The sequence below is a fragment of the Opisthocomus hoazin genome, chromosome 7 (assembly GCF_030867145.1).
Source record: "Opisthocomus hoazin isolate bOpiHoa1 chromosome 7, bOpiHoa1.hap1, whole genome shotgun sequence".
Taxonomy (NCBI): Eukaryota; Metazoa; Chordata; class Aves; order Opisthocomiformes; family Opisthocomidae; genus Opisthocomus; species Opisthocomus hoazin.
Genome location: NC_134420.1, coordinates 62990590 through 63006213, shown reverse-complemented (window position 1 = coordinate 63006213; position 15624 = coordinate 62990590). Strand labels below are relative to the sequence as shown.

Below are 15624 nucleotides of genomic sequence, written 5' to 3'. Positions count from 1 at the left end.
ACTTCAGTAGATGATGTTCCTGGAGGTGGATTCAAATCATATTTTAAATGCAGAACTTTGGCCTGAGCCATAAAATAGCGTTAGAGACTGAGGGGAGAGGCCTGTGTACCCTGCATGTGCTGTTAAGGCACGTAGACCCAGAAAAGCAGGCTGCTGGTGGCCTTTTGGCAGCTTCTTTGCAGCAAGTCCTCTCTCTGTGCAGTGCATTCCAGATCAGTGATGCCATCCTTCAACCCTTGCCTTTGGAAAGTAATTGTGGGCAGAGGTATCCAGAGTGGGTAAAGGTGGGATGAGGCTCCTGCTGCAGCAGGAGTGATGGGGCATCACCTCATGCTGCTGGGAGAGGATCAGCACCCACAGTCCAAAAGGCCATCCCCAACTTGCTGTCCCTTCGTTCCCCCAGGCAACTGCCTGCTTTGCCTACACACCCACTTTGCCCCTGGTTTGTGAACCAGGTAGGGGTAGAACAGATGAGATCTGGGTGGTTGGTGCTGCGGTGCTCTGCTGGGGTGTGCGCTGAGGGCACTCTCATCTTGGGGAGTGCTTTGGTGGCTTTGATTGAGTGAGTCGAGTGGGCCATGGAGCAAGAGTTGATCGTAGCCTGAGGAAGGCTATCCGTCTGTGCTCAGTCACTCCCCGCTTTCCACAGGCTCATATTATATTCCCTTGACAGAAGCTTTCTGGGAAAATACAGCAATTCCCATACATCATGTTGCCCCAGTTTAGGGCACGATCTGCAATTGTAGTGGGCTCAAAATCTGTACGCTGCAGAGAATCTTGCCTGCAGGACTGGCACTTTGTCATCCAATTTCCTTCCACAGAGAAGTCTGAGGAAATTTTTTTTGTTAGAGGCAGTCTTGTTGGAAAAATGCTGATGAAGTGAAACATAAACACATTGTGTTGGAATTTTCATGGGAAAATGTTGCTGAAGGGTTTCAGCACGCCTGGAATGCATCTCTTCAGTACCAACCCTCTCACTCCATCTTGTATTCATATCTAATGCAGTTAGAATATTCCAAAGGAAACATTTTAACCACCAGTTAAAAATTAAGGTCAAAATGGAATGTACAGAAAGCCTCTCAATTTTCAACTTTTTTTTTCACGGGCCAGGAAAACACTCTGTTTTGCAACCTCAGTATTTCCTGCTGACAACAGCTCAAATGTATGACCACTGCTGGAATTTCTGTTTGTCATTCCGAATGAAATGTATTTCTTTCTTCCTCCTTGTCGTTACTAATGAATCAAAAGGCTCTGTGATAACATGCTGGTGGAATTAAGCACTGGGTAAAAGAGCCAGAACAACACATTTACTTGGTTTCCAAGCAGGAAACTAGTGGAATTTTACTGTTACGGAAATGTAGAAAATCTTGGAAGAAACTGCAGGCATTAAACCCAGAAAGATGAATGCACATATTTGGATTAATCTAGATGCTGTGTGGGAAAACTGCCCCTTAAATTCGTACCCTCCAAAATCATTCTTGAATAGTGTATGGTTTTGAATCAATGCAGCTTGTAAAGGCTAATACAAGACTCTGTTCTCAGCTGATGAAAATCCTCAAGTTCTTGATTTCATTTTCATAATAATGGAATGGAGAAATAGAAACCAATTTGTAACTATCTAGCAAAGAGAGAGTGTGGTAAGGACAGCATTTCAGCTTGTCTCCAGGTGTAGTGTCTTCTCACAGCAGTGCAGGGACTTTTTAAAAATCTGTTTTGAGCATGAGCTTCTGGAGTTAAATGACATTTTCTGTGTAGCAATTTGTTCTGAGGTTTATGGTCAGAACCTTTGACAGCCCCGGACTCACTGCTGCGGTCCTTGCACATATGGGTGGGCATGTATGCATGCACACATTAGTAGTGGATTGCTGCAATGTTATGCCATTTATATATGTGTGTGTGTGTATAAATATAAAATAATATAGAATCATAAATCATTAAGGCTGGAAAAGACCTCTAAGATCATTAAGTCCAACCCCCAACCCAACACCACCATGCCTACTAAACCAATACATAATAGTGTATATAGTTGCTGGAAAATTGCGCAATTCAGAAGGTTGAGATCACTCTTATCTCCTCTGAACGGTGCTGGTAAAGCCTGAAAACCAGTGCCTCTTCTCTGGGGCTTTACTTCCTTGTTGGCTAACACTAGGCTTGCTGGAAGGTGGGGAAAAACTTGGCTCCAAAGCCAGGCATGATCTCCCTGCCAAGGAAGAACTCAGGTGCAGCCGGGGTGTGTGGGGTGAGTGGAAAATGATGTGTGCTTCATAGAAACTATTAATAATCAACTCCTTTGAACTGATAGGATTGTCATCAAAATAACTGGCAGCGTGTAGGGATGTTTTAATCATTTAGAAAATGCTGAAAATCCCGCTGGCTTTCCCCAGTGCTCGTGGTTAGATTGTGTATGAGGTTTTTGACATTATTTTCCTAGAAGAGAGAGAGATTACATAAGAGGGCTGGGAGCCTATAAAAATGTCCTCGCTCAGCACGGGCAGGAACCAGGTTAGGCTTCTTCGAAGGCAGCTGAAGCCTGTAGCTGAACAGAAAAAAAATAAATCGGGGGAGAAATCACTGCTCTGGGAGACAGCCGCTAAGATCACCTTGCATAGAAGTGTTTCTAACATGTTTTTCTGATAGCATTCCCAGCTGGACAGCAAGCAACTGGATCTGCTGGGATCATGAGGAAGACAAAGTATTCCTGGGCAGCCTTCGTGGGAAGAGGCAGCAAGTGGGAGAAGATGGCTGGGGAAAACACAAGGATGCTGCCCACGGCCACGCGTGAGGAGAGAAAGAAGCAGGAAGCAAAGAGGAGGGGGAAGCTGAAATCCATGGCAGGCAAACTGCTGAAGGCTGTGGCCAGTGGGAGAGAGACAGCGGAGGAGAAGGCTGGTGGTGAGGATGCGGCAGGGAAGTTGCTGAAGGTGGCACCCAGCAGGAAGGCAGTGGAGGGAGAGGCACCTCCAGGTAACCTTGAAGTTATCTCTAGGTCCAGTCCTGGACCTTCCCTGTCTCTCCCACCCCTGCATGCTCTTGTTTTCGTTAGCTTCTGGAGTAGGCGCTTTACACTTTTGTCCTCCCCATCCTTCACCTGAGTTCTGTCTTTTCTGAGCTGTACACTTGCTCTTCTGGAAACTTCTGTATCTTACTTTCCCTTTGCCTCATAAGCATTTTTCTTTATTTTTATCCCTGCAAAGACTCCTGATGTGCCTTGTGAGAAAGACGATGTATGTGTGACTGACACCCTGTCAGGTGTGACTGTGCTGTTCTTCCACGGATGGGGAGGGGGGAGGTAGGCTGTGAACCGGCTGACTGTGCCAAGTAACCATTTCCTAGGTGTTGCATGTATTGAGGCAAGACGAGTGCATCTTGCTAGACCCCTCCTGAGCGGCTTGCCCATTGCTTTGCTGAAGAACCTTGCATCAACCCTTCTCCGTTTTGTGTCATGTTACTCCCTCCAGTCCTGTTTGATTTAATTCTTACTACAAAGACGAGGTGTTTTCATAGAGGAAAGTTAGGCTACAGGTGAAAGGTAATGGAAGCTCATACTCTCTCTTTCTTCATTCTACACCCAAAGCTGTATCCTGAATTGATACCAGAGTCCCACTGTGTCTGGCCTTGCTTAACTTTCCCTGGGTTCTCATCAAGTTTGATTTTTCCTCTGGATTCTGCTCCATCTACCTTTGGGCAAATCTTGTTAACCTTTTGTTGCTCAATTTTGTCATCTGCAAAATGAACAGGACAAAACCCGCAGCTCTGGGCACCTGTTTTAACCCTCAGTAGTGGGTGGAGTGTGATGGGTTAAGATGGTTTGGAAGCAAGCAGCGGTGAAAAATGTCTCCTTCCAGCTTTTGAACTTTGAAGATTTCCCAACTGCCTTGACGGAGTATCTGGTGATTAGGGCAGTGGCTCAGTCACCACAGCTTCTTGAGGATGTGGAAGTCATGGGGAGTTACGTGAATCCCCTTTGCTGAGACACTGCAGATAGGTAGACCACCTCCTGATTTTCACCTTTGTGTGAAATAGTACGTGAGGTCGTTTGGCTTAGTTAAAAAGCCCTGGCAAAGGGAGGGCCCTGGACTGCACTGAGCAGCTTCGGTCTGAGATGAGAGCTGGCTGGCAGGAGTGACTCCCTCTGCGTAGCCGTGCCAGACTGGGAGCAGGAGGGAGGGACCTTACCAGAGATTTTGCAGCACTTTGGTCCTGCCAGGGTTTCTGTGGAGAAGACAGAGGATTGCTTCTAGGCCTGACTTTCAGCTGTTGACTCTTTCAGAAGATGTCCTTTCACTAATGCTTTTGTTTGGACAAAAGGTACATTCCTTAAAGAAAGACTGCCATTAATGAACCTGCGGTACCCATATGAAGAGCTCTGCTGAGGGAAAGCTGCAGAAGACTAGTCTGCAGGGAGAGCAGCCTGGAGGAGAAAGGTCGAAAGAAAGAAAGAAAGAGGAAGGAAAGTGCTTGCCTTAAGGAAACAGAGATTTCTAGTGCTAGACCTTAGGTGAGATTATCTTGAGTAGATCCTGAGGAATTTTAAGATACACGTAAACTACATACTTCAGTACTTGGATATTAAAGTGATGGGTCCTATCAAGGAGTGAACAAACATCAAGTTGTCTTGTTACTCTGTCTGTTGCAGGGGAAGCCATCTGCAGATTAATTGAGCAAAGAAAATTTTTTGAAGCTTGTGATCATATTTATGGTCTGGAGCATTCTGGAAACGATGGTGTGGGAAAATCTGAATCACTTTATATGCTACTGGCTGAACAAATGTGGACTGTGGTGGGAGAAGCACTCAGTGAAAGTGGTAGGATGTTCCTGGAGCCATTGCAGTCCGTGGGGGAATCGCTGAAGTGGGAGAAGCAGAAGGAAGCGGAGTGGCCTGGCAGCAGCCAAGAGACGGAGTCTGTTTCCGCCTGGAGTCCAAACTTCTGGAGGAAAGATCTGGAGGAAAAACTAATACAGTACATGACTGCCCAGATTCCCCCCTTTGGTTCCTCCAGTAACACAGATGAGACTGCACTAAAACAGCACCTGAGTCAGCTGGAAAAGACATTTCTGCCCAGCCTGGAACACAGAAGTGGTTTCTTCAAGGAAGCAGGACTGTTCGTCGCTTACACCCGCTGCTGTGATGCCTCTTTGTCTTCTCACATTTCCACCCTTACTGACAGTAGCCATTTCAGCTTCAGCCAATGTCTTTTAGTTTATGAGTGGGTCCTTAAAATGTACAAAAGGTATGTTTGAAGGACTTATTTTTCTCTACATTTTTCCTACATCTCTGTTCTTCAGTTCTGAGCACAATCCCTGCTTCCTGTTAGCGCAGAGATGCTCAGGACTCCTGCTGAGTTTAGACTTGCCCGCTGCCTGTTTTATTTTCTGTGCTCTCAGAATCAGAGCCTTTTTTCATTGCAGTACTGCCTCTGTCTAAATCCTTAGTACTGCACTCAGGAGCTTACCTGAGTTAGGCAGGTATTTCTCTGCTGGACTCCTGTTGGACATGCACAGTGTCTTGCTTTCCTGAACAATTTCTTTTCTCACATTAAGCCTTTTTTAGCAAGGTCCATAATGCTCTGATTACTCCAGAATAATTTTCTCTTGCCTTTATGTCAGCGTTATGCTCTGTGGACTTCTCTTGTCATCTCCTTGGTTCTCTTGCTGCTTGATCCGGCTTGTAGTTTGACCAGTTGTTTCCATATTTCCTGCAGTAGTGTTCAGATCACAGGAAAAACATATAGCAGATCATTAAATTCCTGCCGAAGTTGGGGAAAACAGATGTGGCTTTCCCCATGATCTGAAGAGCGACACGTCTGGGACCTGTCAGCCCAATGTGAATTCAAAGCCTGTGGTTGTCGTCAAAGCCTGAAGCTTTCTTGTGATTTCTTTATGTATGACAGTGGTAGATGAGGTGTTTGATTCTCTGTGTCCATGGTTACTTTGCTGCTTGACAGCTCCAATCTACTTGCATCCTAATAGTTTTCAGCCCTTTTGTGTTATCTAATTGCTTCCATCCAAGCCTAGAGCTTCTCTTGTATTACTTAGACTTATAAACCATTGATTAACTCATAAACTGTTCATGAGGTGGGCTCTTCCCCTTACCAGTTCCTGAAGGAGGGAGGCAGGGTAGTGGGTGCACACTGGTGCATGCTGTCCTCAGACACGTGGGAGACTTGTGGCCAGGATGCATCCTTTGTACTGCTGCTTTTATGGGTTTACAATGGTAAAAGTTCTGTTTTAGATAAGAGTAATGGATTGATGAAATATTGAAAACCTACATGCAATTGGAGGTGAATAATTATGTAATGAAAAGCTCAAAGATAGGAAAAAATGTGTTATGCAAATGCTGAATTCCTTCAAGGAAAGAAAAAAAGCAAGAGCAGCCTGTGACTCTATTAGGGTCGGAAGGCAGTGAAGAAGGTGGAAGTGAGAAGAGAGGAGATGTCAGACTTAACTATTTGGATTTTCCTCTTTGAATACAGTTACAACCTTAGTGACACCTCCTCTGCAGATGCAGTTGTCCTGGTATCTAGCTGCTTGTTAATCCATTCACAGAGAACATGTGACACTTGCAAAACTGTGCATCCATGGAAGTGTGCTTGGGTGACTCTGCCCAAGCCCAAGAAGGAATTCAGCAGCAGGGCTGAGGGGAGGGGAGAGGAAAATGGCCAGCAAAAAGTGTAATCTGGGCAGCAAATATAGGAAAAAGGAAAAGAAACAATGTGGAAGAACAGCTGGCAAAAGGGCATGATAAAGATCATCTGCCATGGTGTGGCTGTCCCAACACTTGCAGGGCACCCCGTTTGCTTTGTGTGAGGCCGTGGGGGTGCGGGCGGGCGAGGGGAAGCTGCGGGAAGCTGCCCCTCTGGCTGAGCTCTTGTTTCTATACGCAGTGGCAGCGAGACGTGTCTGAGAGCTGGGCAGAGCCCCCAGCACAGCCTTTCCCTTGGTGTACAGAGCCTTGTGTGGATTGCTTTGAAGACTGAGGAAAAGTTACTTGCAGTCGCCCAGGTAAGAACTCAGGAGTTTTACCCCAATCTGCCTGTTTTATTCCCACGGTTTTAAAATAAGGAATGCCCTTGTTAAATTAGCTGCTCCCAGATGTGCGTGAGCTCCAAGGTCTCCATCTTGGCCAGGTTTCATTGCAGAGCCCAGACATGCAGATTCATGACTGTCTTCTGCCAAAGGGGTGCTGCCCTGTCCTTGCTCCTTAACAAAGAGATGCTGGGATGTTTGCCAATCTCTCTTCATCCCATTGCTGCACCTTCACAGTGCTGCAGCCTACTCTGCTCAGAAGTCAATGTATCTGGAGGAAAGGGAGGCTATGGGTGAAATCCACTTCCTTACTGAGAGCCATTTTGAGTTGCTGTTCATCTTCACTCTGGCTGTTAATGAGCCCGTAGTGTGCAACAGTTGGGTTTTTTTATAGCCCCTTTGCCTCAGTTGTGCAGGACACTGAGGCCACTGGATTTGGCTGCGTGTGGACCCCTCACAGCCCTCTCCAGACTGCTGGACTGACGCTGCTGAGGTTATAGCAAAGATGATTTCCAGAGCCCAGCAGAAGAAATCATGCAGCACAGCCCTCCTGTAAGGTCGGAGCAGGGCATCCTGCCTTGCGATCCCCAAGGTGACCTCAGCTCCAGGGCTGCAGGATCTCTTTCTTTGCTCAGCAAAGCTCCCCCTTTGAAGGATGCTGTCGAGGCTTGTGGAATACAAACGAAGCAGGGAAGATGTGTTGTAGCAACGGGGAGCTCCAGAGGAAACCGTGCTATTTGGAAAACTCAGCGGGGCCTTTTAGATTCGGCTAAAGCCAAAATGCAGCAGCAGGAGTTACCACACTCATCTCTCTCGCTTTCCCTTTCCACCAGCCCCCGGGGAGCAGAGGAGGGGAAATTCCGTGGCAAATTGCTGAATCACCCCAGGGAAAGTACTCTAAATGGCAGAGATTTTCCTCAAGACCTGTTCCCTGAAGGAGAACACAAAGGTAGTCACAAACATGGGAGCAGAGGTGCCAGCCGGTGACAGTATGCTTGAAACCTACGGATTTCAGTGTTTAACATTAAGCATCTTTATGGACTGTTTCTGATCATTACCCTGGGGAAGACCACATGTTCTTAAGGTCTGTTTTTAGCACATATTTCAGTGAAGGAAATGACTTTACGCAGGGTAGTGCTGGTGAGGTTATCTTAGAGCATGTCACTGAGTCATTGACAAACCCTCACAGATGCTGACTAACAGTGACGGAGAATTTAACACTTTTTTTTTTTTTTTTTTTCTGTTCCCTCTAATGTAATGGCTGGAGAAAGCTTTTGTTTAACCATGGGCTTTCTGCTTTCCTAATACACCATGCACTGAGCAGGCTCACCGAGATCTGGCAGTGGTTATGAGCACTTGTGCCATGCTGCCCTGAGCTGGCTGTGCTTTTTTCATGCCACCTTGGATCTGGAAGCATGGCAGCTCTACGCGATGCTGCATTGTACACAGACAACAGAGCTGGAGTTGCTGGAGTGAGTAGTACAGCAGCATCCCAGCTCGCTTCAAACCTGGCCAGCTTAGGAACAGCTCCATGTTCAAGCTGCTGAGCTTAAGTGGACATGAGCTGACTCCGTATGGAAAAATTATGGATGTCTCTTCACTCAGCTCAGTGGCATAGCTTGTAAAACCTGCTTTATCCCTCTATTTCTTTTTTCCAGGATACCCCAGACCTTCATTATTCCAAATATACAGGAAGCTGCTATTGAGCAAATGTCCTCAGTTAGTTCTGAGCGATTGTAATATATAATTGTGACTGTAGATCACATGGTGCAGGTTTTGCCACTTCAGTGGATAACAATGTTCTCTAAATGAAAAGAGACTGACCAGAATAAAGCATGGTCTGCTTTGCCTACGAAAACCTGGATTGTCACTGGGAGTGCCAGCCTGATATCTGTGCAAACTAAAAGCACTTGAAACAGAAATGAGCGATGAGAACTGTGACCACATCTGAAGGTGCTGAGAGCTCAGACACCACGTGGGGTTCAAAACCACTTTCAAACACCACTGCGGGGAGCTCGGCCAGCTCTGCATGCAGGCAGCATTTCTCAGCCCAGACATGTCTGGGGCAAGGGGGCTTTGCGCCTTTTGAGGTTGCAGGGTTGGTGAACTGGAAATGACGGTGCCATCGACTGGGCTGTCGATGCGTCACCCCTGCCCTTGCTGTACTGGGGAATTTGACATGAGTGCAAGGCAAGCCTTCCAGCATGACACCAGGGTTCATTCTGATACTGAGAGATGGAAAATGAACTTTCCATCCCTGCTTCTACAGGCTCAGCTCAAAACTGGGTCCTTGACATGCACACCTGGACAAAAGCTTGAGGGTTTAGACTGACCTGCAAAGGTTCACTTGGTTCTGTGTCTTTTTCCCTCCCTCCCTCCCTCTATTTTTTTGAGTAGACAAAAGGAGAACTGAGAAGTTCATGTGCTTTGGAGAATCTGGGCCAAGGACCTGCTGCTGCCCAAACGAGTAAGGCTGGGCCGTTGTTCTGCCCACCTGCCTGCCGGTGTGTCAGCGGTGTGCTCCCACCCATGATGAGCCTCTTAGCCAATTTTGACCGCACTTGATAACGATGTTGAGGTCTCAAGGATGTTAAATTACTGCATGTTTTAAAACAGCAGCTGGACAGATGAGGGACCCAAATGATAGCTCAGCCCCTTGTATTTTCCAATGCTGGGCAGCCAGCACTAGCAGGGTGGGCATCCATGGATCTGAAGCTTTTACAGCATGGGGTACCATGTCTTGGTCAGACAAGGAGAGACAAGGAGGAAACTGGAGGTTATTTATGGGGCTGTTTGTAACAGCAGAAATTCTGGTCCTCTCCACACTGGAGCTGTGGTGCCTGTGGTGCTGGTGTCACCACAAGAGCTACAAATGGGCAAGCTCTTGTAATTCAGACACATCATCTGATCCAAAGCGTACTAATCTAACTACTCTGGCTCAACAAGTTATTGTCTTGCAGTTACTAACTAAATGCATACTTTGTCCCATTGGGGAGCAAGACCTTCGTGTTGGCTGAAGCTGACACATTTTACTGTGCAGCTGGGGCAGGCTAGAAGTGTTTGTGCAGCTCGGCTGGGATGTGTTATCTCAGCACATCATGTTCACACAATTGCTTACAGTCAGGTGATGGCACTCAGGAGGAAAGGAATTTTTTCTCGGGTTGTTTTCAACTGCTTATTTGTTTTTGATTAACACTTTTCAACGAGTATGGCAGAGCAGTTGTTTTGACTATACTTTTGACTAAATTCTTCAGTGACAGCCACAAATTTCCTAATTCATCAGCCAGAAAAGAACAAAGACAAAAATGGAAGATCAGACTTTACACGCTTTCTATTTCCTTGGAGGAAGATGCAGAAATGAAAAATAAATAAGCGAGCCAGGCTTTTGAGTTTAAAGCTTCTGTAAAGGTCAGATCGTGTTTTAGGCAGTGAGCCCTTTCTCTGTTAGTTTTGTTTTTACAGTCCATTCAAAATAACACAAGCCAGCCAAGTCTTAGGAAATTTCCCATCGCGCAGCCTCATGGGTCTCTTCTCTCTGTGACAGCAGCTCTAAACATGAACCCAACTCCTCTTTGCGCTCACAAGTCCCCAGCTCAAGTGAGGGAATGCTTTTAATTAGCACTGGCTGGTTTATGCGGGTGCTGGTTGGAGCTAGGAAGGGTGGGAAATCTCAGCTACAGTAGCTGGCAGCACAGTGTTGTGTCTAAGCCTTGTTTTGCTATGTGGGTGCCTTCATTTGAGCCAAGCTAACTAGGGAAGACTGTAGATAACCCAAACTGACACTGGGATGAAAGGAAGCTGCAAGTCATTTAAACTCAAACAAACAATGTAGAACAAAACAGAACAATGTTATTAGGTCAAGTGGAAAATAGCCAGGCTTTGGCTTAAATGAGATGGCCAAAAAAATAGAGGCAGAAACTCATCTAGTCCAAATGCATAATGAGAGGCTGGGAAACCTAACTCATTACGAATGCCATTGTATCTCAACTGTTCTTTTTTCTTTTCTTTTAATATTTAGAAAGAACTAGGGAAAGCCCTGAAAGAAGCCTTCGACATTGGGAAACCCCCTTGTGCAGATGCTGCAGTCACTCAGGTAAACCGGGGGGAACTGAAAAGCTCTCATATTTTGGGGCAGTTGTGTTTTGGCACACAAGTATGTAGGTATTTGGCAAGACCCAGTTTTGCACGTCTTGGGCTAAGCTCAATGTGTTTAAAGCTTGCAAGTTAGCTGTGGTACTTAAACTGCACCTGTTTGCTCCCAAACCTGTTTTTCTATTGTGCATATGTGAAGAAAACTAAACTAGCTGGAAAAGGATGAGCCTGAGATTAGCTGATTCATGCTGAAGATGCATTTTCATACATGCACCTGGATTTTCATATAACCTCTTGGAAAGTCATGGTGTGTGTTAACCGGTCTGCTCTGTATGAGTTCTGCAGAGCGCTTCTATAAGAGCAGCACGAGTTGCCAAACCATGGCAGGTCCCCAGATCTGGCAGTGTAAATGCAGGCAGCTTGCTCCCTGCTTATGTGCTGGGTACAGCTGCGGCTGCTGCCTCAACGAGTTAGGCAGCACAAAGGGCTGCTTCAGAGCACCGCGAAGCCAAGTGCTCAAAGGGCATTGCAGGAGCACACCCTGCTGATTTATGAGCAGTACATACCATGGCCAGAGGGTGTTTGGATCAAGACCGGCAGAAGGCTTAGCATAAATCCTGGGGTTTACATCTGGGCTCAAGTGATGCTAGAGATCAGGGGCAAGCTGTGGGCTGCCATGACTGTATCTTTCTTCTCCACCACCCCAGTGGCAGTCCTGTTTCAGGTCACAAGAGAGGGAAGTAGTCCCATGGTCTTCTGTGATGGCAGACAACCTCAGACACCCTGATGGAGACTGGTGGTAGGCACTGCTGGTCAGCAGCAGTTGGCCTTCCTTGTGAGGATATAGCTTTAGCTGGCAAAATCTGGCTTTTCTGGCCCAACTCAGACCCAGGCAGCAAGTGCAGAGCTCACGGAGGGGACTGCTCCCTCCTCGCCTTGCCCTGTGCCTGCTGGAGCAGTGGAGCAGTGATGTACTCCGTGATGTACCTGTGGCTTTTAGCTATCAAGCTGGCTTTTTTTTTTTCTTGCTTCTGGCTGACAGAGCAAAGGTTTCTAACAGGGACCATGTCAAAGCTGGGTTTGAATACTGTGGTCCTCGTATCTGCAACATCTGGCTATGCTTCAGCACGAGTGGTTTTGCTGTTGTGTATGTAACTGACAGCTTTGAATGCTCTGGGGTAGGTGATGGAAAAGCCTGGATAAACAGGCAAGCCTTATGAAATTACCGCCTCCTCAATTTTCTCAGGTTAACACTTAAAGATCAGATAGAAAATGAACAAGGTGTCATGGAAACTCATCAGCCATGGCTTCCTGACACTATGGGGTGGCATATTTTATCCTGTCCCTTTGGGTCGAACATTTACATCTGTTGTGAGCAGTGGAAAAACCCATTCATGACGTGAGTCACCCTTTGTCTCTAGCTGACTATTCCCTGAGCACTGGGAGAGCACAACGTATGAGTCCATCTGTCTCCTTTTATCCATCTGGCTCGCCTCCCCTTGCAAGCTTTTGTTTCCACAGAGCAACTAATGGGCAGCGTTAAGTTGCCACCTGCTCAAGCCTGCCCAATGTGGGGTGCCTTTCCAGCTGTCTGGCACAGCCCAACTCCTGCAGGCACCTGGGCCACCCAGCTGGGGTCAGTGGGGTGGGACAGGCGCCCTGGGGTTCAACACGCATTGCCATGTCAGGTGTGAGCAGTGGTGGCTGGGAAGATGCCACCCATCTTCTTCAGACATCCCTGGTAGAGACCCTGGCAGAGGCGCAGGGCATGCTGCTGGAGCTGCTGAACTTTTTTTTTAGCCCAGATTTATCTGCATGAGTCACGCAGAAGCCCAGGTGCTCCCACGGGGCATGAGCTGAGCTGCCAGGCTGGACATTGTTAGCAGAGAACATCTGTAGGGACAGGCTTTCCCCTGAGCGCAGGACTTGACTCCAGCCTGTTGACCGCAATGAAAGCAGCGGTAGCAGAGGTGCAGGATCTGGCATCAAGATCAGGCTCCTAAAAAACACTTTTATTTCCACAAGCACTCTCAAAACTGACACAGAAGTTATTGCCTAGAATGCAGAGGGGCTGGCAGCAAGGTGAGGGATGGGATATATTCCTTTCACTGCCACAAACGGCTTTGTCGTGCTCTCCTCTCATGCCTTGAAATCCACAGATACTAACAGAGAAGATGGAGGCTGCGTGGCGTGTCAGTGAGAGCCTGAGCGAGAAGGTGGAAGCTGTGTGCCTGGAGGAGTGCCTGAGGTTCCTGGAAAGGTAGGAGGATGCTGTTTCCCTCCTTGGCAATGTCCTCAGTGCTCAAAAGAGAGATATCCTAACAAAGTGACTGGTCATGCTGCGTTCACCCAGATCTACCGTTGCCCCTCTTTAGTCTGATGGCTGTTTCCCATCAAGCTGTTACTGGAATGACAGCGCTTCGCTTCTGTTTATGGGCTCAGCATTTGCTGTTGGACTAAAGCTGAGGGAACAAAGTGCACCTGGACTTGCCTGGACAAGTTAAAGCCTTGGGGGATGTTTATTCTGAAGAGGCTCAGACCTTAAAAACAACCAGAAAGAGGGGCGGCGGCGTGGCCGGTGCCCAGGCTTGGCCCTTCCTACCCTGGCTGTGCTTCCTAGGCATGTGATTTCTTCTGGCTCCCTGGGAGGGTGAGGAGCTCTGCTCTGTCCTGCTTCTCAGAGGAGAACGAATGTCTTCTTCTCATCTTCTGCCCTCTCACCACTTCTTCTGTGCTCCCTTTATCTGGTTTTTGTTCTTGGGCATCTCCCTTCCACTGTATCCCCTGCAGCAGAAAATGCCAGTACTGCTGGTTGCAGGTGACTGTTTCAGAAGGAGGTTTGATTTAGGATCCTTGGCCCTTCACATTATGAGAGGAAGGAAATTCCTGTAGAACAGAGTTGTCCAGGAGCCGTTTGTGTGACGGAGACTGCGACGAAGCAGGTGACAGCCTTTGTGGGTTATTCATACACGCTGAGGCTTTATTCTGCAGCTTTATCGGCAAAGCCCGAGTTGCTTCCCAGAAGGAAGTGTTGCAGCAACAGCAATGGTAAAACGAACCTCTTGCCTCTCGATCCCTAGCAGTGGCACCCAGCCAGCTTGAGGGCTCTCCCTGTGCCATTCCTGTGCTCTCCTTCCTCGCCAGCTGGGCAGGACAGAGACTGTCTTTGCCCCGCTGCGGATCCCACCTTGGGGAGTGAAGCTGTGCGTGCTGAAAAGACAAATAGTCACAGAATATTTCCCCCATTTGCTGCAGTGCTAACACTGTCAGATGCATTACAGAGCACGCCAGCTTAAAGATATGTCTTCCTGTTTTAACTTAGCTATGAAAACGAAGTAAGAAGCTTTCTCCAGCTTGGTGGCTGCCCGGGGATCTGCAGCAGCTTACGAATCCTGGAGAACTGCTGTATTCTCAGGTTAGAAACCAAACCCTGCTGACATGTGGAGAAAAATGATTTTTTCTGCTGTCTGATCTTCTTCTAACTCTGCCATGGGGTCAGCCTCGCCTCCAGCTGGATCTGGTTATCCAGCCCTATGCACACCAACCCTGACGCACGGAGGGAGCCAGCTGCGGTCAGCAAGACCCCTGGAGAGCTGTCCCACCTGCCCTGCAAGAGAGAGGAGGCCAGGACTACTGCATTGGCAGCGTGGTGCTGCTGCTTCCCACCTGCTCCCAGGCCCTGCAGGTGCAGGGGCCATAGCCTGTGGTCCACCATCTCGCTCCTCTTGGTGCCCACGACCCTGAGCAGAAAGCAGGCAGCAGTGCTGTGTTGCATGTGGGGACATTATCCTGGCCAACCCTGCCATGTGTTGGGATGTGGTTCCTCTCCCTGGCTTGGTTCTCCCTCATTAGGAAAGCCTATAAACGTTGCACTGAGATGGGTGTGCTAGCGCACTTCAAGGTAAGCCCAGGCTGAAGTACTTTGCTGAATGAAACCCAGTCAAGCATGCCAGGCTTTCCCCGGGGTTGCTAGGAAGGAGGGAAGCAATAAAGCACAGAAGGGTGGAGGAGGCTGTTTGCACCTACGAGCTAATTTCAGAAGTGCTTGCAGCAATGGAGAGAACAAGGTTGCTTCTCTTCTTCCTGTGTAGAATTATCTGGGGCTCTGGAGTCAGCAAAATGCCCCAAATCAGCATATGCACAGTGTTTACTTAACATTGGAGCCTTGTGTTGAGCCTAGGTAGCTGCTTTATTTGTTGTATTTGCATGCTGGTGATGCTGGATCCTAGACTGAATACTTATGAGGCTCTTTTATGTAATTCTTTACAGTGATACTGAGAATAAAGTTATACACTGAGTCTTTCCAGAAAGTAAAATGTCTGGTTTCAAGCTGGTGATAATTTTTACCATCAGACTTGAAGACCATTCTAATGGAAGATAATTATTGATCTTGTATTTGTAGGGTGTCAGAGGCATACAGGATGCTCACCCAGCCTCCAGTTTTCAAGGCCACTTCATGCCTACTTGTTTTAGAAAATACTAGAATTTTTACTTACCTAATCACGC

The 15624-nt window shown here is 47.5% G+C and overlaps 1 protein-coding gene across 1 annotated transcript in view; it reads left to right on the top strand.

Annotated features, from left to right (window-relative positions):
* LOC142362072 (tumor necrosis factor alpha-induced protein 2-like) overlaps positions 1-15624 on the top strand; it is a 41872-nt gene that overhangs the window by 12619 nt on the left and 13629 nt on the right. Inside the window, exons 2-7 of the mRNA XM_075427313.1 lie at positions 2638-2964; positions 4637-5231; positions 6885-7002; positions 11045-11119; positions 13278-13378; positions 14441-14533. Of these exons, the coding sequence (XP_075283428.1) occupies positions 2679-2964; positions 4637-5231; positions 6885-7002; positions 11045-11119; positions 13278-13378; positions 14441-14533 (1268 nt within the window). The 5' untranslated portion in view covers positions 2638-2678. The remainder of the gene's footprint in view (positions 1-2637; positions 2965-4636; positions 5232-6884; positions 7003-11044; positions 11120-13277; positions 13379-14440; positions 14534-15624) is intronic.